General features: G+C 42.1%; 1 protein-coding gene across 3 annotated transcripts in view; it reads right to left on the bottom strand.

The window, feature by feature from the left end:
* Window positions 1-19,582: 19,582 nt before the first annotated feature.
* Window positions 19,583-25,621, bottom strand: part of ints8 (integrator complex subunit 8) — a 170,227-nt gene continuing 164,188 nt past the window's right edge. For all 3 annotated transcript variants that reach the window (XM_039654282.2, XM_089122728.1, XM_089122729.1), the window contains 6 exons: window positions 20,674-20,777; window positions 20,483-20,533; window positions 20,332-20,405; window positions 20,179-20,243; window positions 19,968-20,011; window positions 19,583-19,774 (listed from right to left, as the gene is read on the bottom strand). In XM_039654282.2, the coding sequence (XP_039510216.1) occupies window positions 19,658-19,774; window positions 19,968-20,011; window positions 20,179-20,243; window positions 20,332-20,405; window positions 20,483-20,533; window positions 20,674-20,777 (455 nt within the window). In that variant the 3' untranslated portion in view covers window positions 19,583-19,657. The remainder of the gene's footprint in view (window positions 19,775-19,967; window positions 20,012-20,178; window positions 20,244-20,331; window positions 20,406-20,482; window positions 20,534-20,673; window positions 20,778-25,621) is intronic.

Below are 25,621 nucleotides of genomic sequence, written 5' to 3'. Positions count from 1 at the left end.
CTGTCACAGAAACAAAAGAGAAAACAACCGGAGCAAATAAATCTACAGAAAAGAACTGATTGTCGTCGTTTTTGTCCAAGGGAGCAACATAAAATTGGTGTTTCTGCTTGGTTGTGACGGATTTCGGGAAGAAGAAAGCAGCAAGTGATGAAACGAGCCGCGAGTGCAGCGCGAGCTGAGAACGAGCCGCGATTCACGGAGAGAGTGGACTTTGAAACGGCGGAAAAATAACTGCAATCTGCAAACGTGAGTTAAGTTAATCTGTTCAGTGAGTGGTCATAATGTTGCCTGTGTGGGAAGCTACGCTGGATGAAATAGAGAGTAAATTACTCAAGTTATCTGCTTCGCAACTGAGAAGTTTGTGTGAAATGTTAATGCTAAATGTGGGGGAGGATGAGACACACACGCCTCGCGCGCTGAGAAGACGCATTCTGCAGCATTTAGAGGGAGATGATGTTGTTTCACTCGAAGATGAAGGACTATCTATGTTGTTAGAGACAAAGGAAAAGATTGAAAGTTTGAGAAGTGTTGACGAAGAAGAAACCAAGAGCTCATCCAGTGTAGGGGTTGAAGCAACCAACGAGGTGCAGCGAAAAGTTGACCTGGAGCACCACTCTGTGGGCGTTAGTGGAATTGCATCAGAAAAACCTGTGAAAAACACTGCAACACAATCACTGTATGTCAGAACAGACAGAAAACTGCAAAATTCATCAGTTTCAGGAGAAAATGTCACGCTAGTGCATCCAGTGTATAAAAAAGAACTCAAAATAATTGGGCAAATAGGTGAACCGGACCAGAGGGACAAATTAAACTGCCTGGACAGACAGATTTACAGGGCCTGCAAAAAGGGTTATGATGAGGGAGAAATTGTTGAGGCAGTCATTCAAGCCATCATCCCAGGTGTCAGTTTGAGAAGTTACCTGGAGAGTAGGACAGACTTAACATTGCCTGCTCTCAAACAAATTCTCAGAGCACATTTTATTGAAAAGGATGCAACTGAATTGTATCACTCACTCACACGTGCAGTTCAAGAACCCAAAGAAACGCCGATCCAGTTCTTAGTTCGAGCCATGGATCTCAGGCAGAGGGTTTTATCAGCATCTGAAAATGTAAAGGCAGGATTAAGATATAATCACGAACTAATCCAGAATCAGTTTTTGCAGACAGTTCTGACTGGCCTTCATGATGACAGTGTACGAACAGATCTAAAACCCTACCTGGAAAACCCACGGGTGGAAGATGAAGTGCTGTTGGAGAAAATGAACATGTCGTATAGTCTTGAGCTAGAAAGAAAAACAAAGTTCTCAACCACTCGACCAAAAATAGCCAAAGTGGCCACAGTTATGGAAGAGGAACAGGCACATGCTGAACAAGATAGAGATGTCAGGATGAAAAAATAGAAAGCTCCAAAGCCTAACAACCTGATGGAAAAGCTGGATGCTCGAGACAAAGTGATCTGTGAGGCAATTCAGAACCTGACGTCTCAAGTAGCGAGCCTTGCTCAAACATCACGACCTCAGATGACTAGAAACAGTAACCAGAGATTCCCTCGCAACCAATTTCCACCTGTTCGACCAACCACCAGGCGCTGTAACCAATGTGAACAGTCTATCTCAGAGGGAAGGTGTGAACACTGTTACAAGTGTGGCAGCAGTGAGCACTGGGCAGCGGGTTGTCGAAAACGAACTGTGAACAATGTAACGTCAAGCAAGATTGAGATTACATCACACATTATTGAAAACTTACCAAGAGGTCGAACAAACAGGAGAAAACAGCCAGTTTGGTGGGACGCAGATGCTTGGTGCAATGTTCTCTCGGAGGTGTCATAACATCAGTGCTTTGGGACACGGGGTCACAGGTTTCAATTGTGGGCTCGGAGTGGAAGAAAATACACCTTCCTGACGCAGAGGTGAGACCAGTGAGAGAGCTGCTGGAGGAGGGAGAACTCAACCTGACAGCAGCGAATGGGACAAGCATCCCATATGAAGGCTGGATGGAAGTGGAGTTTTGTCTGTCTGGAAACACTGAGACTGAAGGAAGGGGCACACACCTGATGGCACCAATTCTCATTGCATCCAGTGAATTGGAGAAACCCATAATCGGCTTTAATGTGATTGAGGAACTGGTCCAAGCTAATGCAGCACAGCAGATTCCTTTGAGTTCCCTTGTAAAAACACTGAGTTCATCCCTGGAAGTGAGCCCTAGGAAAGCAAAAGCCGTTCTGTCACTCCTGAAGAAACGCAAAAACAGCAGCGGGTGCCATATTGCAAGACTTGGACGAAAATCCATTATTCTTCCAAGATGCGCGAGAGTGAACGTCAGTTGTGGCAAGCTCAATAAGGCGGTTACCCTTGGAACACACGTAATGCTGGAGCCCAATTCGGAAGCACCCTGGCCTGCAGGCATAAAGGTAAACAAACAGCTTATTCAGATGGCCCTGAACGAGGATGATAACATTACAGTGATGGTGGAAAATACCACAGGAGAAGAGGTGACACTTACAGCACGGACTGTCCTGGGGTGGCTGCATGCAGTAGATGCCATCCATCAACCGGAAGTGAAGTTGCCGTTTCCGTCTGAATTCCAATCTCAGCTATCACAAGGTGACAATGACGTACCGCCAGAGACCCAACGTACAGTTCAGGCGAGTGAAGGTTGGGATCCGCCAGTGGACCTCAGTCACTTACCCGGAGAACAACAGGAACGTGTGAGACAGCTGTTGAGAGAGAATAGTGGAGCGTTTGCTAAGGATGACTGGGACACTGGATGTATTCCGGACCTCAGAATGGACATTTGTTTGAAAGATAAAATCCCTGTACAAAAGACGTACAATGCAATACCACGACCCCTATATCAAGAGGTGAAGACCCACATACAGAATCTGCTGAGTCAGGGGTGGATTCAAAAGTCGACATCCTCCTATTCCTCGCCAGTTGTGTGTGTGAGAAAGAAGGATGGGAGCTTGCGTCTATGTGTGGACTACAGGCTGCTCAACGAGAAGACACACCCTGACCGACATCCCATCCCACGAATCCAAGAGATACTGGAAAATTTAGGGGGGAACTCCTGGTTCACTGTCCTGGATCAGGGTAAAGCCTATCATCAGGGCTTCATGAGCAAAGACAGTAGGGCATACACGGCATTCATAACACCCTGGGGGCTCTATGAGTGGGTGCGGATACCTTTTGGCCTCACAAATGCACCCGCCACCTTTCAGAGATACATGGAAGAGTTTCTAGGAGAGCTAAGGGATGATATCTGTGTTCCCTATCTTGATGATGTGTTAGTCTTCAGCAAGGATTTCGACCAGCACCTAGAGGACTTGAAGAAAGTGCTACAGCGACAGCAGCAGTGTGGGATCAAACTAAGGCCAAAGAAGTGTGACCTTTTTAAGCGGGAAGTCTGCTATGTGGGCCGCATCATCTCTGAACATGGGTACAGCATGAACCCCAAAGAAAAAGAGGCTGTGCAAGCACTAAAGTGGGAAACACCTAGCACTGTCCGTGAGGTGAGGAAGCTCATGGGTTTCCTTGGTTATTACAGATCATACATCGCTGATTTTGCCAGAATAGCCAAGCCTTTATATGAACTATTGACAAAGCCCAACACGTGCAAAAGGAAAGGCCCCGGAAAAAGAGGGAACTCTTCCTCGCAAGCACCTCCATCACAGCCAGTGGAGTGGACAGGGAGACATCAGGAAGCGCTGGAGAAGCTGATTACAGAGTTGTCAAGCCCACCCATTATGGCATATCCAGACTTTGAAAAGCCATTTGTCCTTCATGTCGATGCGTCAGAAGAAGGGCTAGGAGCTGTATTGTATCAACGACAGGGAGGTAAACTCCGCGTAGTTGGTTATGGATCTCGGACTTTGAGCCCGGCCGAAAGGAACTACAAGCTGCATTCTGGGAAGTTGGAGTTCCTGGGACTCAAATGGGCGATCACAGAGCGTTTCCGGGATTACCTGTTTCATGCACCGCATTTTGTTGTCTACAGTGATAACAACCCGTTGACATATGTCATGAAAACGGCAAAGCTTAACGCAGCAGGGCAACGGTGGGTGTCTGAGCTGGCAGACTACCGTTTCACTCTGAAGTATAGACCAGGGACGGCAAATCGAGATGCAGACTTCTTATCACGGAGACCAGTGCCCATTGAAGTCACAGTCAGAGAATGTACTCAGGAGTGTGAGCCGGAAGTTCTGGGATCAATCGGGGAAGTTCTGAAAGCACAACGACGTGGAGAAGTGGACTGGATATCTGCAATCACCTGCAACATAGATGTCTTACCGGAAGAGCTGAAGGGTGGATCAGTGGACAGTCAGCGGCTAACATCTCAGGATATCAGGAGTGCTCAGCTGAGTGATCTAGTCATCAGCCGAGTACTGGATCTGAAACAGAAACAAATTTATCTCAAACACAAAGACAAATTGATGGAACCAGAACCTGTGAGACGACTCTTGCGAGAATGGCATCGCCTGCAGATTAATGAGGAAGGTATCCTGCAAAGGAAGATAATGACCAGAACTCAGTTAGTTGTCCCAGAAAACTTGAAAAGTATGATATACAAGTACCTGCATGAAGACATGGCCCACCTGGGTACCGAACGTATGGTGGCAGCAGCTCGTGCACGTTTCTTCTGGCCAAGAATGAGAGAGGAGATAGAGCATTATGTCACAAGAGTGTGTCGATGCCTAAGACAAAAGAAACCAAACCGGATTACCAGAACCCCAATCAAGAGCATTGAGACAACAGCTCCATTTGAGATGATCTCGATTGATTACCTGCACCTGGAGAAGAGTAGAGGGGGAGCAGAGTACATTCTGGTGGTCATAGACCATTTTTCGAAGATTGCTCAGGCATACGCCACCAGAAACAAGTCTGGAAAGACAGCAGCCCGGAAGATCTTTGAAGACTTCATCATGCGTTATGGTTTCCCCGCAAAGATCCATCATGACCAGGGGAGGGAGTTTGAGAACAGCCTGTTCCAAAAGCTACAGAGTTATTGTGGGATTAGGCATTCACGTACAACCCCCTACCATCCCCAAGCTAACCCAGCAGAGAGGTTCAATAGGACACTGTTGGGGATGCTGAGGACCTTAGAGGAGACGAAGAAGTCGAATTGGGCAGAACACCTTAACAAAGTTGTCCACGCCTATAATTCCACGGTGCATGAGTCAACAGGATTTTCCCCATTCTTTCTTCTTTTTGGACGAGAGCCAGTTCTTCCAATTGATCTTGTGTTCCCCACAAAGCAAGTAAAGGACACCCGGTCTCATGCCGACTATGCTGAAAAGTGGAAAAGGTCTATGCAAGAAGCATATGATATCGCAAAGAAGAACATGAAGAAGGCTGCTGCAAAGGGGCAGAGAAATTACAATCGGAAGGCATGGAGTTCTGTCTTGGAGCCCGGTGATCATGTGTTGGTGAGGAACCTGTCAGAAAGAGGAGGCCCAGGAAAACTGCGAGCGTTCTGGGAAAAACAAACGTATGTGGTGAAGGAAAGGAGAGGAGGAGATGGACCGGTGTACGTTGTTGGACCGTTGGATACGACAGGAAAGGATAGAGTGTTGCACCGGAACCTTCTATTACCTTGTCCGTATCTGGTGGATGAGCCGAGAACAGCCGATGTTCGTTTGGAAAGAAAAGGATGTCAGAGGAACAGATCAAAACAGGAAGGACAATCACCACAAAATACTCACCATGGAAACACTGACAGTTCCAGTGACGAGGAGGTTGACTTGTGGATTCCAATGCGGAGAACAGGAACAGAATTAGATCCATGTGCGGCAGAATTTCACCCTGGAAGAGAGGAGAGAAACAGGAAACCTGAAAAGGAACTTGACATCGAAGAAATTGGTGACGAATCCGTAAACCTACCTGACTCAGAGAAATCCGATGAAGAAGTGCTGGGAGATCTTCAAGGGGAGCAGGAGTTGGAGGAAGGATTCATTGGGGAAGCCCAGCATGAAGATAGTGATGAGGCATCAGAACCTATGAGGCATGAAGATTGTGACGTGACATTAGAACTTATGAGGAGAACTTCTGCCAGAACCAGGCGACCTAGGAATCTATACACATATGACACCCTGGGTGAGCCCACACTTAGACCAGTGAGCTAATCTGTATCCTTCATATTAAGTAATATTAGTGAGAGTTGAAATAGTTATGTTCAAGGTAAAATATTTTTGTTAAGTGAGTTATAAACAGTTATGGGTATTGTAAGTCTACAGTCGTAAAAAAAATGCAATAGGCTACAGTAGATTAATAGGTTGTGCAGTCTAAGGAATATTGGGTAGACTGAGAAAACATTAAGAAATTAATGCATTGCTGAATTGACATTTAAAATGTGTTAAATACATTGTGGAGGTGTATGTGGTTGTGTCCACTTGTCATTACAGGACGTTCTGGGGGGCCCACCAGCGAACCTAAAGACAAGACACCTTTTCAACATGCATCAGATCTAAAAGTTTAGATAATTGCAATTATGTCAAAGTAGTTTGGAAGTAAAATATGTTGTTAAGCTGTGAGAAAGCATGTACATTACACTGTTATTGGAACTTACATTTTCAATATTTGCCCGGAGATAGTAAATTAAAAATGTTTTGTAACATTTTATTTTTTTTAGTGGGGGAGGGTGTAATGACCTCAAATAATTGTTAATTTATTTTTTTTTTGTTTATTGTACATAATCTGTACTAATATAATGTTAACAGTATAAATGTAGAAAGCCTCAGAAAATATGTATACTGTTGGGGGCGCTGTGGGTTGAGAAGACCGGTTCGAAAAAGAGAGAGAAGAAGTGTAAAAAAAGTGCAGTTCACGCATGTTGTTGTTCATGTAAAAATTGAGCTCAAAAATCTGTCACAGAAACAAAAGAGAAAACAACCGGAGCAAATAAATCTACAGAAAAGAACTGATTGTCGTCGTTATTGTCCAAGGGGGCAACACATACATTGCTGACAGAAAATATTAAAGTTTGAAGTGGACTCGTTTTCATGGTAGGCTACACAGATTTTTTTTTTTTTAGTAAGCTACACAGAATGCTTTACATCGCTAATTTTCTAAACCAACCAACTCATCTCCTTTCTTTCTTTTCATCCATGATGACATTAGTCACCTGGTGTCACTGACTGTGTCGCAATCTATTTTTATAGTCGATGGTCGCAACCGCTATAACTTTGTTACCTGCTCATTACCTGCTTTCAGTGAGCTATTTTACACAGGCTCGGTCCTGCTTCTCCGTGGCGATGACGGCGTGCGGTTAAAAATCACAACAAACGAATTTGAAAGTGGGCAAAGAGTATTGAGAATGAGGAGTTGACGTCATTTTACAGAGCCCCTCCCCTCTCCGCCATGTTGGTAGGATTCCCATGGCAAAACAGTATTGTTTACGTGTGTTTTTAGCTCGGCAGTAAAGGAGTTTCTCGCAATACCGCACTGTTTTACCATGCCTGGAAGTAATTGCTGCGTTAAAGAGCATATTGCAGGTAAAAAAAATAAAAAAATCGAAATTTATAGATAACCTTGTATTAAAATACCATATGAAAAGTTAATGCAGGATTTAAAATGTTTTAAAACAACATAGGGGCACTAATTTAGAAGATAAAGTGAGCGTTTCTTGGACTGCTAGTAAAAACGGCTTTTTTTTTCAACATCGCGTCATTTGACGTCATATCAGGGAGCCTCAGCCTCGGCTCAGTGGAGAGCAGGCTGGTGTTCAGTGAGAGCGCTCGTCAGTCAGTGTGCTTTCGTTAGTTTTTGGATTTTAATTTATCATCGTCATGGTAAATTATTGTGTTTGTGGAGATTGCAAAAACTCCAGCCTGTCAGGACTTCAAGATCGAGTCCACAAGTTTCCATTACAATAAAAGTGACGGTGCTATAGCCTTTCTTTCGTTCCTGGTGCGGTTTGTGCAGGTGAAGAGACGGGATTTCTCTTCTGCATCGGCTCGGAAAACGCGGTCGTGTAGCGTTCACTTCAGATCAAATGATTAGCATCCCGTTGATATGATGGAGTTCAACATCAGGGTATGCCAAAGCAAGAATATTGATCGTCGTATACTACCAATGGCATCAAATAGTGTTATATAGGTAACTTAGTCATGTCATGCCCTAAATAGAACTTATAATTGAAAAACAAAATTGGTTGTTTAAATACTCAAATCTTTAATGTTCTGTTTATGTTATAGCCTAGGTGAAAAATATGTATTAAAAATGTACCTGAGTATAGCCTATGCTTTTAGTATAGAAATATACTCAAGTAAAGTTTTTATACATTTAATAGTATATAAATCTACCCTAAACATACTAATGTCTGCTGGCCTGTTAGAGGATCATAATAATCTGTACAATATTGTGAGCACAGTGTATATCGTTAGCGAACGTATAGCCTATAAGCACGTCTCTCACCTAAAAGGCACCTGTCCTGTTCTCCACTGGTTCTCCTCACATCACAGCTCAATTTTTCCCTGACCATTCTGTCTGACATTATCCTGGCCTGTCCCTGATCTCTTTAGCATAGCAGGCTCACAACTTTATGGCTTGATCCGTCATACGAGTCAGCGTCCGAAATGTCATGCGATCCATTGTTTTCCTGTTGTGTGAATCGACGGCTCTCCCGCTCATTGCGTCACGCCCGCCATGCCCATTTTCAGACGCGGAAGTAAAATTCTCTCACAAAAACGACTGCAGAAGCTTCTGTAGCGTGTTTATACGTATATTTTAAAGAAAATCTAGTTCCTACATTGTTTTTCTATGCATTGACTCGTTGGGTCCTCTAACCTGCAATATGCCCTTTAATCCAGTAACTCACACGATACATTTGGAAAACATAGGAACAATGGAATACAGTTTTTGGGGATACCGAAATGGACACAGCAGGGAGAGTCTGACCTGACGAGGAGACGCGGATTGCTGGGTTTGCTGATGCCTTTAGTATACGATTTTCACTGTTTGCTGTGTCTTAACGAACATATGCAAAAGTGTTGTTTGAGTGCCTTGTTCATTACTTTTTTATTTCATTGAAATAAATGTTTTAAACAACTTGATATGACCTAACAATATTTATTGAGAACTGAAATATATAGGCTATTTGGACAACATACGTTTCATGGACAACATAAGTAAAAATAATAAAATAATAATACTGTTATTAGTGCAAAAGAACAAATATATTGATGGTGCTTCTCCAAATACAGCTGTTTTGCACTTTGTGTGAGTTTGTTCCTGTAAGGTCCCTTTTCTTTCACCTTATCTTTTAGCATTGCTTTACTCTCTTCCTTTTTTTTCTCGTATTCTTAAATATGTCTCTGTCCTGCCAAAATAATAAATGCACGAAAATTAAAGAGCTCTGGAATGTTTAGTCGCGTCTATGGGTTCTAAAGGCGTTGCCCCTGGTAACTGATAGCATCTCCTACCATCATGGCCGACCGGCTCAGACCCCGCCCAAATCGGCACGTGACTCCTCATTCTCAATAGAAGAACAAGAGGCGAAACTCTGATGCTTTTTTGGTAACAGCCACTAGATGGCGCTTCGGTAGCACGGCCGCCATATCGGGGTGAAAATTCCAACTGGAGTTACTGGACAACAGCACAGATAACAGTGTTTTGAGGTAGTTTTTTTCTTGCATTAGAGAGTATTTCCATTGTATGCAACTTTAAACTTTTACTACTATTATTAGTTGCCAACTCCACTAGGCCTGAAATATATTTTGGACGTTTTAATCCCCTGGATCATGCTACAAACATGATGATCATTTATGCACTGTGTCCGTTATCCTATAACTAATTGCCACTTTGGACATTGGCTGTGTTTTTTTGTTTGTTTACATGGTCTTGCTTTAACGGTCATTAATATAAGATAGGCTAGTACTGAAAAAACAAAAAAAAAAAACTGTTTACTGTAAAGCTATTCTGTTGCTGTTATATATTTATTGTCAAACATTTACATTTTAGTACAACATTTATTTGCTGAATTAATTTATTTAATTGATAACTTATTTTTGTAAATAACGTTATGTGTACCTCCCGGTAAACGGTCCAATGTTATTATAACTTTATGAACTGATATCACTTTATTCTTACCTATTACACTTAATGTGGAGAGTAATATAATGAATTAAATCCTTGAACTTCCCTGTCTCAAGTTATGTGGGGGTAAAAGCTCGGTTAAGTAGCAACTTCTTTTTTAACTGCTATAAAGTTAACTGTTGTGAGTTAAATAATCACCTAGCCTAATTATTTCAACCTAAAAATGATCTCTGCACTGGACTAAATATATGTATATTATATGACTGCCAAGTCGCTTTCACCCCGAAATGGTGGAAGCGTAGGGCTGCTGCTGGGCGCTGGTGTTGCAATGGAACGTTCTATTGGCTTTCACTTCTTGTCAATATACGTTCTTTGGTGGGGGGGGGACATGTCCGCATAGGAAATTACACCCGTAAGTAAGACATCATCCCGGGCTTTATGAACTTGCGCTGGCTTTCACCGACGACACTTTCGTGAAGTATGGATTTCAATTACACGTTGTTGCTTGCTAGGACCCGTGCCCCGCTCTGCTTCTGATAGGCTTGTAACGTGTTAGAGCTGCGTTCCTCTTGATTGGTAGGTGAAATCAATTGACTCGAAAATATTAAACCGCATGCAAGTTTACAATTTTTTTCCCCTCACGCCCGTACGCCGGAGATCCGGCACGGTGCCGGAGTACTTTAAGCCTGATGTTTTGCGCTGTTCCGGATTAGTGGGTGTGGTTTACGGGGCTGTGCAATGTGGTGCATTGTGGGAGTTGTTGTCTCACATACAAATGCGCCCTTTGGTTATTTCTTTTCTCAGTGAAGAGGGCATCAAATTACTTACAATCCTTACAAATGTTCCATCACAATTGTAAGTAGCTTTTTTAAACTAATTTAGTGTAACTCTCATTTCCTCTTCACTGGCTTCACTCTACCCATGTGTGTTTACATTCTCATCAAGTGCACGTGGCTGCACTCTCTAACATTGGCCAGCTCATTCTTAAGCTCTGCACATTCAATAAATGTTGATTTATAAAGTGTAAAAGAAAGCCTTCATGTAAGAAACGTGAACAAAAATTTAAAGGGCACCAATTATGCCCCTTTTTAGATGGATAGATAGATAGAGAGACTTTAATTGTCATTGTACAGTTGTACCATACAACGATAAAATACGTAATATTGGTCTCGGGTGTCCCCAGAATGTATTTGAGAAGTTTCAGCTCAAAATACCCCACAGTTAATTTATTATAACCATCTGAAAATGTCATTTTTGGGGCCTGTTTTAAAATGAGCTGTTTTGGTGTATACAACCTTAAATGCAAATGAGCTGCATATTTGAAATTACAAGCGAAATTACATTTATGCGAGGGACCTGTTGCGTCATGTTTACTTGTCATACAGGTGCTTCTGTGGCAAATGTGAGAAGATGACTAACTTACAGAACAAGAACATATGCAGTTTTTAATACAATATCTATATATATATATCTATATATCTATATATATATATATATATATATATTTATAAATGTGTGGTTACACACTATACAAACCAGGTTTAAATTATATACACAGACATCGTTCACAAGACAGTCAGTCAGCAAAGCTTAAGTCCTTTGAAGTAGATAAATCCATATTGATAATGTTTTATAGATCTTTTATTGAAAGTGTTTTAACATTTGCTATGATCTGTTGGTTTTATGGATTAAATGTTAAAAGTAGATCCCAGCTGCAGCACATTAATTTAGGGTCAAAGATTACAGGATCTGTGCAGTTGAGTTTGTCTGCTTTGTGTGAGAGAAGTGTTCTTAGGAAGTCTTTAACTATCCTAGAGGATGTAAAGCTTTTGTTCGTAATATGAAGGAGTACTCAAGGAGGCTCTGGGTGCACGCTGAATTCGTTTATTATGAAGATTGATTAAATCAAATCACACAGGCAAAGTGTTCACTCGTGTCGTGCTGGATGCATACTGAACTCTCCAGAGCTATCATATGACTGACATGCGAGATGGCCAATAAGAACACAGGATACCATATCCATAGCATACGATAGGTTCTTAGCAGAATGTAAGAATACTACATCCCCCTTTTTCTGAAATAAACAATATAAGGAAAAGTATTGCATATCACCTTAACTTAAAAGAACATTCAGCTTTCAAATGGTTAAATGCACGAACTAAGCACCAATAGATTATTCTACTGAAGAGTTAGCATAATGTGTTCACATATGAATGCATTGTCACATATAGAAAACACAACCGTTTGAACATAGTGAACAATTTTTTTTTTTTTAAGGGCAGCGATCCGCCTACACCCTTGTACAATCACAGATCCAGAATGACTCTGGGCTTTATCTGGCGTCCATATCTGGTTCTGTAAGGAATGGGCAGATCACCAGTGCGGTCAGGTGTGTGTTTACCATGGTGTGGTGCACTGTTAATGTGTGTTTCACACAGCTCAGCACCATCATGCCCTGAGAATATGTCCGAACTGTCCTGGGGTTCCTTTGTGTCCAGGAGGTGGCGTCTGTTTCGTCGATATTCCCGTCCATCAGGAGTACGCACATGGTATGACCTCTCAGTGTCAGCTGTTCTGACAATAACGGCTGGTTTCCAGTATCCTTGCTCCCGTACTCTAACTGGCTGTCCTTCCTTGAGCTGAGATAAGGGTCTAGCCGATCTGTCGTAATAGCTTTTCTGATTCTGTTGTTTGTGCAACCTCCTTGCTCTGACATCCTTCCTGCTGACGACTTTGGGCATGAGCTGCTGGTGGGTATTCGGTAAGGTCGACCGCAATCGGCGACTCATCAACAGCTGGGCTGGGGACTTGAAACCATCAACCGGGCTGTTGCGACACTCCAGGAGACTGAGGTGTGGATCACTTTTGTCAGCTTTAGCCTTTTCTAGCAGCATCTTTGCAGTTTGCACAGATTTCTCTGCTAGCCCATTGCTCTGGGGGTAGTACGGGCTTGTGGTGGTATGCTTAAATTCCCACGTTCTTGCAAATGTTGCAAACTCACCCGAGCTGTACTGGGGGCCGTTGTCTGAGATGACAGTCTCCGGAATGCCATGACGGGCAAAAGCGGCTTTTAGTTTGTCTATTACTGCAGTTGAAGTTGTGCTGCCGAGCTTGTCCAGCTCAAAAAATCTGCTGTAGTAGTCTACAGTCACAAGAAAATCCTCATTGTTCCAGGTGAACAAATCGGTAGCCACAACTTGCCATGGCCTATCAGGGACTTTGTGACTGATCATGGGCTCTTTGGTGTTGGAGGGGCGGTGCGTGAGACAGATTGAGCATTTCTTAACTATGTTCTCTATTTCCTTTCCCATCCCAGGCCAAAACATGACGTCACGGGCCCTCTGCTTGGTCTTCTCGATGCCTAAGTGACTGGCGTGTACACGTGACAGCATGTTAGAGCGAAGGCTTGTGGGAATGACAATCTTTTCACCTTTGAAGATTATACCATGCAGGCACGAAAGCTCGTCACGGTGATTCCAGAATTCTGACACACTCACGGGACACTTTCTCTTTTCCTCAGGCCATCCTCTTAGAATCACTCCTTTCAGTGTCTGGAACTGTGGGTCCTTTTCACTTTGACTTCTAATTTCCTCCAATTTTGAGTCACTGACGGGAAGACTGCTGTAAACTGTGTGCACTTGAATATCCATACCTTCACTTAGGCTTGTGTCCTGGTCAGACAGCGACTTTCTGGATAATGTGTCTGCAACAGGGATATCCTTGCCTGGTCGATGTACGATGGTGAAATTATATTTTTGGAGCTGGAGGATCATCCTCTGTAGCCTTGGGGGAACTGATGCCAGGGGTTTCCGCATTATGGACTCAAGGGGTTTGTGGTCACTCTCAACAATGATTTGACGGCCATAAATGTATTGATGGAAGCGCTTGCAGCCAAATAGTATGGCAAAGAGCTCTTTCTCAATTTGAGCGTAATTGACTTCGCATTCAGAGAGCGACTTTGATGCGTACGCGACAGGTCTTCCATCCTGTAGCAGAACTGCCCCGAGCCCGTACTTTGAAGCGTCAACTTGTAACCTTATCTCCTTTAGAGGATCGAAATAGGCCAAGACTGGGCCTGGTGCGCATGTGAGGAGCTCTTTTATCTTCTCGAAGGCTTTGTCATGCTGGGCATCCCAAACAAACTCACTTGACTCCTTTAGGAGCTGTCGCAGCGGTGCGTTGATTTCAGAAAGGCCAGGTGCAAATTTGGAGAGGTAGTTAATCATACCTAGCACTGTCTCGAGTTCTCCCTTGTCGTTAGGTGGCTCCATATCTCTCACGGCAGCAATTTTGGCAGGGTCAGGCTTCACTCCCTCAGCAGTGAGGAGATGACCAAAATAGCTCACCTCTGTAGCACAGATGAGACTCTTTTCTGGATTGAGTCTGACTCCTCTCTCTCTGGAACGCTGCAGCATTCCATGGAGATGTTCATCATGTTCAGCTTTCGTATTCCCATAGATGAGAATATCGTCAACAATGGCCATGACCCCATTCAGACCTTCATACGTTTCATCAATTTTCCGCTGGAACTCGTCTTGGGCTGAAATAAGTCCGAAGGGAAGGCGTCGGAAACGGTAACGCCCAAAAGGTGTGTTGAAGGTGGTCAGCCTTGAAGATTCTTCAGTGAGCTTTATGGCCCAATAACCCGATCTAGCATCCAGGACACTAAAATATCGGGCACCAGCTAACCTGGATGTTATATCCTCGAGAGTAGGTAATGGGTAATGAGGTCGCTTGATGGCCTTGTTAAGGTCCCTTGGGTCCAGACACACCCTCAGCTGACCTGTGCGGGGTTTCTCAGCCACAACCATAGAGTTAACCCATTCAGTAGGCTCGACGACTTTAATGATGACATCCTGTCTTTCCATGCTCTCAAGCTCCTCTTTAAGACGACTGCGTAGTGCGAGAGGAACGCGTCTGGGTGGGTGGACTACTGGAGTTGCGTGCGGATCTAAGTGTATGGTACACTCACCAGGGAAAAGTCCAATCCCTTTGAAAACATCTGCAAACTCCTTCAAGATTGGCACTTCCATCTGTGCTTCTGTAACAGATAGTACTAATTTAATGAGCCCAAAGTCAATGCATCCTTTTAGACCTATGACCGGGGGTGCGTTTGTGTCGACTACATAAAAAGTCATTGTCATCTCAATGTCTTTGTGCTTGCATTTCAGTTCACATTTGCCTTTTACCGCCAGGCGTTCACCACCATAGCCAACCAAGGGGCGAGATGTCGGCTGCAGAGTGCACTGAGTGTTGAGCTTGTCATATTCGTACAGGGAAATGACGTTGGCAGATGATCCAGTGTCTAGTTTGAACTTTACTTCGAGTTGTCTTGGACCTATTTTTAAGTACACAAAAGCTTGCTCTGTCTCTGAACTCGATCTGCCCTGTGTCACTGAGTCGATAAACAGCTCTTCATACTCATCAACTTCGTCTGAGTGTTCTGTGCTTATTGCATGGACAGTTTTCTCACAGCTGGAACGACAGACTTTTGCGAAGTGATTAAATTTACCACATATTTTGCACACTTTTCCTTTTGCAGGACAATGAGATCGATCAGTGTGAGGTTTGTTTCCACAGTAGCCGCATCTTTTGTGGTGCACTGGGGTAGTATTTCTAGGTTGCAAACTCTCGCTGTATTTCTTTGTGTGTTTATCGTTACGCTGCTTTGGAACTGCGCCTTTTGATGTATGGCGGGAGATTGCGTGCACTTCGTGTTCACGTGAAGCACTCATGCTGCTTGAAATCGTCTTTAACTGTGCCTGCGCCACTTCATGAGATCTGGCGACATCAATCGCCTTTTCGAGCGTTAACTCGGAGCCCACATTCAAAAGTTTCTCTCTCACTTTCGGTGAATGTATCCCGAACACAATGCGATCGCGGATCATTTCATCACTGTTTGCATAATTACAGTCCTTGACAAGCAAACGCAGGTCTGTCACAAACTGTTCAAATGGCTCTTGGCTTCCTTGCATTTTTTCATGGAATTTATAACGTGCGAATATCACGTTCGATTTGGGCTCGACGTATGCCGCGAAGCGGTCGTAATATGACTTTAAAATCTTTGCGTCATCTGCAGACAGTGACCATGTATTAAAAATATCACGGCCCTTTTCACCGACCCACAGGAGAAAGTAACTACATTTCTCACTCTCACCCTTTGCCTTCAGTGGTCCGCTGAACATCAGCTCCGCGTGCTGTTGAAACTTGCGCCATGCATCAGGCAGGTTAGTTGCTTCCCAGTTCATCGTGGGCATTGGAACTCCAGCGATGTCCATCCTTGTTCGATCCGTTTACTCTGACACCATGTAAAGCTTTTGTTCGTAATATGAAGGAGTACTCAAGGAGGCTCTGGGTGCACGCTGAATTCGTTTATTATGAAGATTGATTAAATCAAATCACACAGGCAAAGTGTTCACTCGTGTCGTGCTGGATGCATACTGAACTCTCCAGAGCTATCATATGACTGACATGCGAGATGGCCAATAAGAACACAGGATACCATATCCATAGCATACGATAGGTTCTTAGCAGAATGTAAGAATACTACAGAGGATACATCCCACATTTTGTTTTTAGAATTTGAGTTGCTTCCCTCAGGAAAGCGATATAGAGTGCCCAAGTGGAGGACCACTAAAGCCTCTAGGTCTTTTGTTTCAAACGCAGTGATGACTGTAAATACTTATTTGAAACTAAGAAAAGGCACCGTGAATGAATTTTAATTTTAACAGTAGCTGGACGAAGATTTATAAATGCCCGGGGTTTTGTGTGTGTGTGTTTTTTTTTTTTTCTGGTGTGTGTAATGTCTGATGTTTTGCTGTTTTTGTGAGGTTGAAGCTACTTAAATTGCCCTGTAAAGGGACAAATAAAGATTTTACTACTACTACTATCCTATGACGACAACAACTTTAGATGCATTTGTTGTTGAATTGGCTGACATCGACTGAAATTACTATTTGCTCAAAAATCATAAAATACACTTACTGGAGGTGACGTTGGATCGCACACAGTAGATGACGATCCACACTTGAGGATCCACACTTGAGGATTTGAAGCAAGACCTGCTTTGAATTGACCCTCGTTCACAAGACAGTCAGAAAATGATTCGCTCAAACATTAACTTATTTACGAAGGACTTCAAACTTAAACTTCCAAAATACAATACATCCTCTGTGTTTTATTACATCCAATCCCACAAGAGAACACTTATGTTTCCAAGAGCCAATACCAGCTGAAACAATGGAGGATGGGGTACAGATAGGGTTGCCAACTTTCTGATTTGGGGTGGTGGTGGGGGGGTGGTGGGTGATATGACCCCTGAAATTCACACATTATAGCATATTATAATGCAACTTATTAGGACTATATTAATTTATAGAATAGCAAAGTATGCCTAATCATAATCAATGACTGTACCACATATTCTAGATATATGAAGGCTATCATGATCATTTTGCCAACAATGAACCATGGATTTGTTTAGTTTATAATATTTTTTTTAGTTGAATTAATTTTATTTTTAATTTCATCAAATAAAACGTATACCATTCAAAACTCATCGGCTTATACTGCATTTGAAGAAAAATAAACACAACCGTTTTCTGTAGGCTTGTGCGTACTTATTCAATAGAATCCGCCTTTTGCCAAACATATGAGATGTAAAATTTATAAACTAACATGAAGGTCTCTAGCGTTATATTTTGCCAATGAACTAAAATCGACACCATGATATGGCTTTTTGCCTTTATAAAACAGCACAAGACTTTAAGAATAGGCATTCTGTTTATGCTGTGTGAGACAGCATGGCTATCTGTTTTATCCTAAATAAAAGCTCAAGGGTTTATTTCTTGCAAGTGTAGAAATAGGATTTTAATTTTCCTATATTACAGTGTAATGTTGATTAAAATATACTTTTGAAATATTCATTTTCATTTATATAGTAGCCTACATTTATAGGCTATATGGATTTTAAGTCATAGGAATAATTATGTAAATCATTATTACATTATTATAATAATTGTTTGGCATCATAAAACACCACTGATAATGTAATGTAGACTGAGATTCTCATAACTAAAAAGATGTTTGAGCCCTCTTTATTGTCCTAGTACAAATCAATGCTTTATCTTTGTTTAACGAGCAGTTCATGGGTTGAAGCTCTTAATTTTGATCGATCAAAGAGCACGAGACTGCATTTAACCTAAAAATGTAAAAAAAAAAAAAAATTCTTGCGGGGGAGCAGTCAGTAAAACATAAGATTATCTTTTAAAATCGATTGAACACGGAGCAGTTTTTCCTGTGAGACTGGAAAACCCATAGTGGACGAAATTGGAATGATAACAGAACGCTTAGAGTGCAGAGAGGAATGTGCTTTGGCTCCAGTCCTGGTTTTGCGTCTGCGCCGTTAGGAGCTCAACATCAGACTGTCTCGCATGCATGATCACTCTAGATTAGAGGATATTTTAACTAATTTGCGGTAAAACTACTCGATCGCGAGTGGCTCAACTGGTGAGGTCTTCATTCATAGTCTGTGATATACTGTATTAGAAGATGTGTCATGGATTTGCACTGAAGTGATTCTCAAAAATACGGAACAAAGTGCGTTCCGTATCAGTTCAATACTGAACAAGACTTTTATGTGTCAAATACGGAACGATTCCGTATTATACGGAACGGTTGGCAACCCTAGGTACAGATCACCGAGGGCGGGGTCTATGCCACAACCACACTGTCAATCAAACCCCTTGCTCAATTCTACGTCACAAAGCGCTGAATCTTAGAACAGCTCGTTCTGAGACAGTGCATATGATTTATTGAGATTGTAAAAAAAACACTGGGTGGATTTTTATCATTCTAGGGTGGTTTTGTTCACACACTGCCAACACACATTTATGTTCAAACACCATGTAAAAGTGAATTTTCAATAATAGGTGCCCTTTAATTTAACTGTATGATAAATGTATATTACCTTTCTTTCTACATTTTTCTCAGTCTGAGTAGACTATTAGCGGTTTGCTCACAAAAGATCATGGGTAGAAATCATGTGAAAATTTTCGAATTGATAATTTAAATATTGAAGCTAAATAATAATAAACATGATAAATAACAATAAAAAACCTTTCCCATGCGTCTTTTAAAATGATCACTATGTCTGTGTGTGTGTGTGTGTGCATGTGTGACACACAACTGAATAATTGTGAAAGAAATAAAACCCAGATAGAAATAATGTGTAGTATTGCCAACAGTAAACAACAGTATAGCCTTAAATTGAAATACGAATTATGAATAAGAATTGTAGAATACTGTTAGAGTTTAGGGTTAGAGTACAGTAGCCCTAAAAAGTTACCAACAAATTGTAATTCATTGGTTATTAAAAAAGAAAATGTTGTAAATAGTTTACTTTGGATTAGAAAAAAAAAAGGTTCTGGAGTGGTTCAAATTTAAATCCTGACTGGTAAGTGATTGTAGATATTTTTACAATTCTTCATCTTTGTCTTTTTCTGTAGGTGTGTGAAGCGAAAATTTATGTATATTAAAAAAAAATGTCAACAAAAGAGAGCCAAAAGCTGAGCCATTTTTATTTGAAATTGATTTTTCAGTATAAAAAACCCCATTCTTTTAGATTGAATTTAAAAGTAGAGTTTAGCCATGGCCTGTAGGAATGTCTTCTTTCTTTTTTGTGCTGCGAGCTGCAGGACTTCCTCTGGATTACTGGAGTTTAACTCCGTCTGTCCGATGGCCTTGATCTGTGTTCACACAAATTTATGCAGTGAGCGAATTAATTTATTTTGATGGCCAAATGTTACTAAAAAAGCTACTTCTGTACAAATCTTGCACTAAAACTGCACTGAAATTATAGATATTACCAGATATTAACATTCATACACTATCTGCATTAAATGTAATTCTTGAATCAATAAAGAAAACAAATCAGCTTACTGCAACTTGTCTTTTGTCACCCTCTCCTCGTTTTTGGTGAATGTCTGAGGGCAAATGTTACGGTTTAACAACGGCTAGAATATCAGACATGCTGGGGAAAAAAAGGTTATTTACATTTATTATTAATACATTTGCAGATGTAGAGCTCAAAACTGATAACTCCTGGCTACAGATGGTTTTAAAGAATGGAGTGTTCTTTAAAAAAGGATACATGTCAGATATTCCAGAATCGTCACATCCCAAATGTAGTCATAGAAAGAATCCATAGAGTCATGACTGATGGAATGGGGGGGAGGAGTGGAGAGAGAATTAATCTTCTGAATTATTTTGTAGGGTACTGATACAGTATGCATTTTAAGTTCACCTGTTTTGCTCTTGTAGAGCTTTGAATGCTGTCATGTAGTCCACTTCCCTCAGAAACTGGCAGAGAACAGCTACCTGCAGTGTTCAAAATCACATCATGAATTAGCTAGTAGTATCATCTGAAACGAGTCGGTTCATGACAGGCTTGTTACCTGAGTGTGACAGTTCAACAACGAACAACACTTGATCATTCTCTTTAGAACCTGCAAAACATTCAACATGTGTCAGTCCTGACAAAACATCAGTCACATCTTAAGACAGCATTTTATTACCAAGACAAAAGTAGAAATTACTGTTTTTATTATTATTTGTTCATAACAGCGTTCAGCAAAATTTGCAGCACCTGGTCAGTGTAGACATCAGGAGGAACTGGTTTAGTGAAGTAATCTGAGCACACAGTCCCTGCTTGCAGGTAATAATGCATCGCTGCAGAATACTGGTTGGTCACTGAAAAAAATATTGGAAGAATATAAATGAAATGAGCAAGTAAAAGCTTTGCATACATTATAGAGGGTATGCATTGATGTCACTTTCCCACCAAAACGCCCACTCAGCCGGACTGAGAGGCAAAATAGCCTGCTGCATGACTGGATTTAATAGGGGAAACTCGAAAACGTGAGTAAAACAAACAATTATCAGTTTAAACTAAAGGTTGGACTCGATATAATGTTCCTTACAACTTGCCAAAGATCCAGTGATCCATGGATATTGACATGCAGCCAGGAATCGTGTTTCCTGACCTGTGCTTGTTTTCGACTTTTGCATTAAGCAAATTTGCCAAATTTGAAGGCTTTATATAAATACAATACAGGTCTAAATCCAGTTTATTACTTATATCAATGTTATAATGATATATTTATTTATCATCATATCGTCCAGCCCTAAAACTTGTATAGTTTTTTGTAAGTGTTTATTTAAAAGCATCCAATTATTTAGACTATACGATGGTAAATATTTAATTGAGTTCTCAATACAATATAGAAAAATACTAGCCTGGCATGCCAGACCTACATCAACATGTTAGGTCTGGAAACTCATCATTGACAGGGCTCAATCCGAGGGGCGGGATAAACGGTTGTCTTTCAAATTCTCTCTGCACGCAATTGGATAGCGCTAAAGCCAATCAGAGCAACGAAGAAGGTGACGTACTAAGCGGAGCAAGTTGAAACTTTTACCGTATCCAGTCAAGCTGTCAACATTGAACATTGAAAATAATAATAATAATAATAATAATAAATTGAATTTATATAGCGCTTTTCTCAAACTCAAAGTCGCTTTACAGGGCAGGTGAATAAGCAAAAAAAAAAAAAAAAAAAACAGAGATGGGAGGGGCGTTAGGCTATGGATAGGCAGAGGAGAAGAGATGGGTCTTGAGACTGGAAAATGGTGAGTGACTCGGAGGAGCGGATCTTATGGGGGAGTGAGTTCCAGAGCCTGGGAGCTGCCCTGGAAAATGCTCTGTCCCCTAAACTGCGTAGCTTGGATTTGTGGATGCAGAGGAGACCGGCTGAGGAGGATCTGAGGGACCGTGAGGGTTGGTAGGGGGAGAGGAGGTCAGTGAGGTATGAGGGGGCAAGGTGGTGGATGGCTTTGTAGGTGAGGACCAGGATTTTGTATGTGATCCGGTGTGAAATGGGAAGCCAGTGAAGTTGTTTTAGGACTGGCGTGATGTGGTTCCAGGATTTGGGTGATGAGTCGGGCAGCTGCATTCTGAACCAGTTGGAGTCTTTTAATGTAGTTTGAGTTGATACCAAGGAGCAGTGAGTTGCAGTAGTCCAGTCGTGATGAGACGAAGGCGTGAATGAGTCCTTCAGCAGCAGAGGGTGTGAGTGAGGGTCTGATTTTGGCAATGTTGCGGAGGTGAAAGAAGGAGGTTTTAATGACATGACGGATGTGAGGTTCAAGGGAGAGTGTTGAATCAAAAATCACGCCGAGGTTGCGGGCCTGGGGAGATGGGGAGACAATAGTGTCATCAATGGTGAGAGTAATGTTATTGGTTTTGCTGAGAGTGGCTTTGGAGCCTATGAGGAGGAATTCTGTTTTATTGCTGTTGAGTTTGAGGTTGAGAAGTTTTGTTTCATCCAGGTTTTAATAGCTGACGGACAGGACAGTCATTGGGTTGTTGCCAAGTTTCGGTGAGCAGAAGGAAATCCAGTGTGTTGTCGAGGATATGTTCATGGAGAGCAGGGGCTTTATTGTTAAGCGATCGGGTGTTGAGGAGGGCAAAGTTGGCATGGTGAGAGGGTGTTGAGATGGGGGCAGGCTGAATAGATCTGAGGTTATCCTGGTTAGCACTGCGTGTGGGGGAGTAATGCAGTTGAGAAGGGACAGTGAGTGGAATTGCAGGTGATTGGAGAAGAGGTATATGTGAAGTGCGAATAGCACTGTAGTCCAGTCCGGGTATTCTGTGCAGCCAGACGGTGCGCTCAGCTCTATGTAATCCAGCGAGGGAAGTGTTCCGATGACGTGGGAGAGATGCGACAGAGCGAGCAGGTGACCAGATGGAAGGAATGGATTGTCCGTGTAAACACGGAAGTAAACAAACTTGCGGCGAAAACTTCTATGAATGTAGCGGGGTCGACATAGGAGTCCAAGCTGTTTGATGATTGATATGCAGGATGGAATTGAGTAGTTGATTAGTTCGACCAGTTGTGGAGTTGAATAATAGAACATGATGCTGAGCGAATGGACTGATAGCTCCGTTATGGCAGTAGGTGATGGACGAGGGACACAGAAATGGATAACTGATGTAAGTGCCAAGATGATCTAAAGCATGACTAGACGAGATGAAAGTCTCGGTCATGGCTCGCATCTGATGGAGGTTGCCTGCGAAAATGAGGTGGGCAATTGGCTTAGCCGCGGTTGCAGCTAGAATTAGCCGTCACGCGCTGATGAACGTGGCCAGCCAGCAAGCGGCTAACCGACGAGGCGACAGTCCGGTCAAGAGGCTTTGGGAGCCAGCTGTGAGGCTGTCCAGAGGTAGAGGTACAATGAACACAAACAAAACAGAACAAAAGCAGGAATAGCAGACAAAGAAGCGGCGAACAATTAGCACCAGCGTCCTATCACGTCCACGTACGAATGATGAATGAAAATAAGAGAGATTTCCCGGAATCCATCCCCAAAATAAGGGATTTTTTTTGTTTTTTACACGACCCACAAACTTTAAAAATAAAACACTAATCATTAAAAGTCTAAAGAGTTTATAACTAGCCTACATATGTGTGAGACAGTATGTGTGTGTGTGTGTGTATGAGAGAGAAAGAGACAGTGTGTCATTAAAAAAATAATATCATACAGAATGTTTAAATACTAATATCAGCTTACGAGGGAAACGGAAGCGGAGTAGTGGTGCTTCGGGGTGCTGGAGATGATTCGGGAGAGGTCCGTGCACCTTACCGATCAGAGCGCGCGCTGACACAGAGTAAAGCCCTGTTCACACCGCCAGCAACACAGCGTCAAAGCGACAAGATCCCATTCATTTCAATGGAACGCTGGCGACATCCGGCGACACGAGCGACAGTGACCATTGGCGACAGAATGTGGGACAAGAGACAAGCGACAAAAGTTGAGAATTTTCAACTTTATGCAAATGAGAAGCGATTTTCGCGAGAGACAACCAATAGGAAAGAAGACTTTCAGTGGAGCTCACGTCACCGTCTCTAGTGCAGGGCAGACAAGACAGAAAAAAAGAGTTTGAGGACGATTTCACTGTTTTATATGATTTGACTGTAACCATATACATGGATAATAAAATGATGCATCGAAAAGAAACTGTCGACAGTCTCATTGAGTTTAATTCATACATTTAACGTTATAGTTCGAGTGTTGTAATTTTATGATGCACGTTTAGCACTGCTGCAGTTCATTTTACAATTTCCCCTGCATTACGTTGACTATTAGGGACAAGAAAATTGATTATTTGTCAAATTCGAATGACGTTTTTATAATTTGTGACAGTATGAGTGAGTTTAATTTGTTCATTGATCGATCGTTGATCTAGTAAATGATTTAATCCACTGAACACAGCTGTGGAGATATAAAAACACTCTCCCAACAGCATATGGTTTCTTTTTAGCCTTAAAAGTCATTTATTCCCAGTCAAATTAAAATTATACATCACTTGTGATGGTCTTTTGTATAGATATGGCCAGACGTGCAGTCTACCAATAACATCAGAGCGACAGCACTACGAACGCCCACAAGTGACATCACAGTACAGAGCTTAGCGACACACAGCGACAAAATCGCTGGCGGTGTGAACAGGGCTTAAAGCCTTTATACTCGACGCCACACCACGAGCGGCAAAAATGACAAGTTGATCATTTCGCCACAGCTTTTTTGTAACAGCGCGCACGGCGCCGGCCGCATCCGAGGATGAACGACTTAAAACCGAATATGTCCGAGCTTGCTCTGACCGGCACAACTCTGTCGTCATTATGTTAAGCCCGCCCGCTGACTCTATACACGATGTGATTGGCCCTACCAGAGTTGAGTTTTTCCAGCTAAAACATCTATGGAGAGTTGCTAGACCACACTTTGCTGCAAAATATTTTTTGCTGCCGCTAGGGTGCGTCTAGATTTCTGGGCTAGAAAAATACAATATATAGGGTTTGATTTTACCCCTAAATTCAGCATATTGACAAAATAACTGCAAATCCACCTTTCGCTGCCTGGAGTCCAGGGGCTCGTTCTTCGTACGTTGCTTAAAACATCCGAGATCAAATGAGACATCTAAGATAATATCATCGTGCTAATCATGATCCGGCTAATTGGGTTCTTCGAACACACCTGTTGTTTATGATTAGTATCGCTGGATTGAGTTATCTGAGATAACTGCGCGTTCTCGCGTTGGTTTAAAAGGGGACATGTATCGATAGCAGAACCAGTGATCAGCAGCGCTGCTATTGGCTGTTCAGCATGGCCAAAGAACACGCCCAGTTTTTCTCCCAAGCAGAGCAAGCGCTTTTAATGCAAGGTTATGCCGAATTTCAGTCTTTAATTAAAACCCCAGGGAACACCTCAAAGTGTGCAAAAGCCAGGAGAGAGTGCTGGCAAAACTAGAAGACAAATTTGTGGTGGCCATGTTAGATGTTTTAATAACTTATTATTATTTTATTTTTATTTTCATAATTTCATAATTATACTTTGTTCATTGTAATGTCGAGTCACCACACTATAATAATAAACATGGTGAAAGTGAAGTACAAAAATATTCTACTTAATGGTAATTTTAGGCCTTATAGGCCTATAGTCTCTTTTAAAAAGGCACTGTTAAATAAATGATTGTC

The sequence above is a fragment of the Pimephales promelas genome, chromosome 18 (genome assembly GCF_988280905.1).
Source record: "Pimephales promelas chromosome 18, fPimPro1.hap1.1, whole genome shotgun sequence".
NCBI classification, from domain to species: Eukaryota; Metazoa; Chordata; class Actinopteri; order Cypriniformes; family Leuciscidae; genus Pimephales; species Pimephales promelas.
This window is presented reverse-complemented; position numbering and strand designations above follow the sequence as displayed.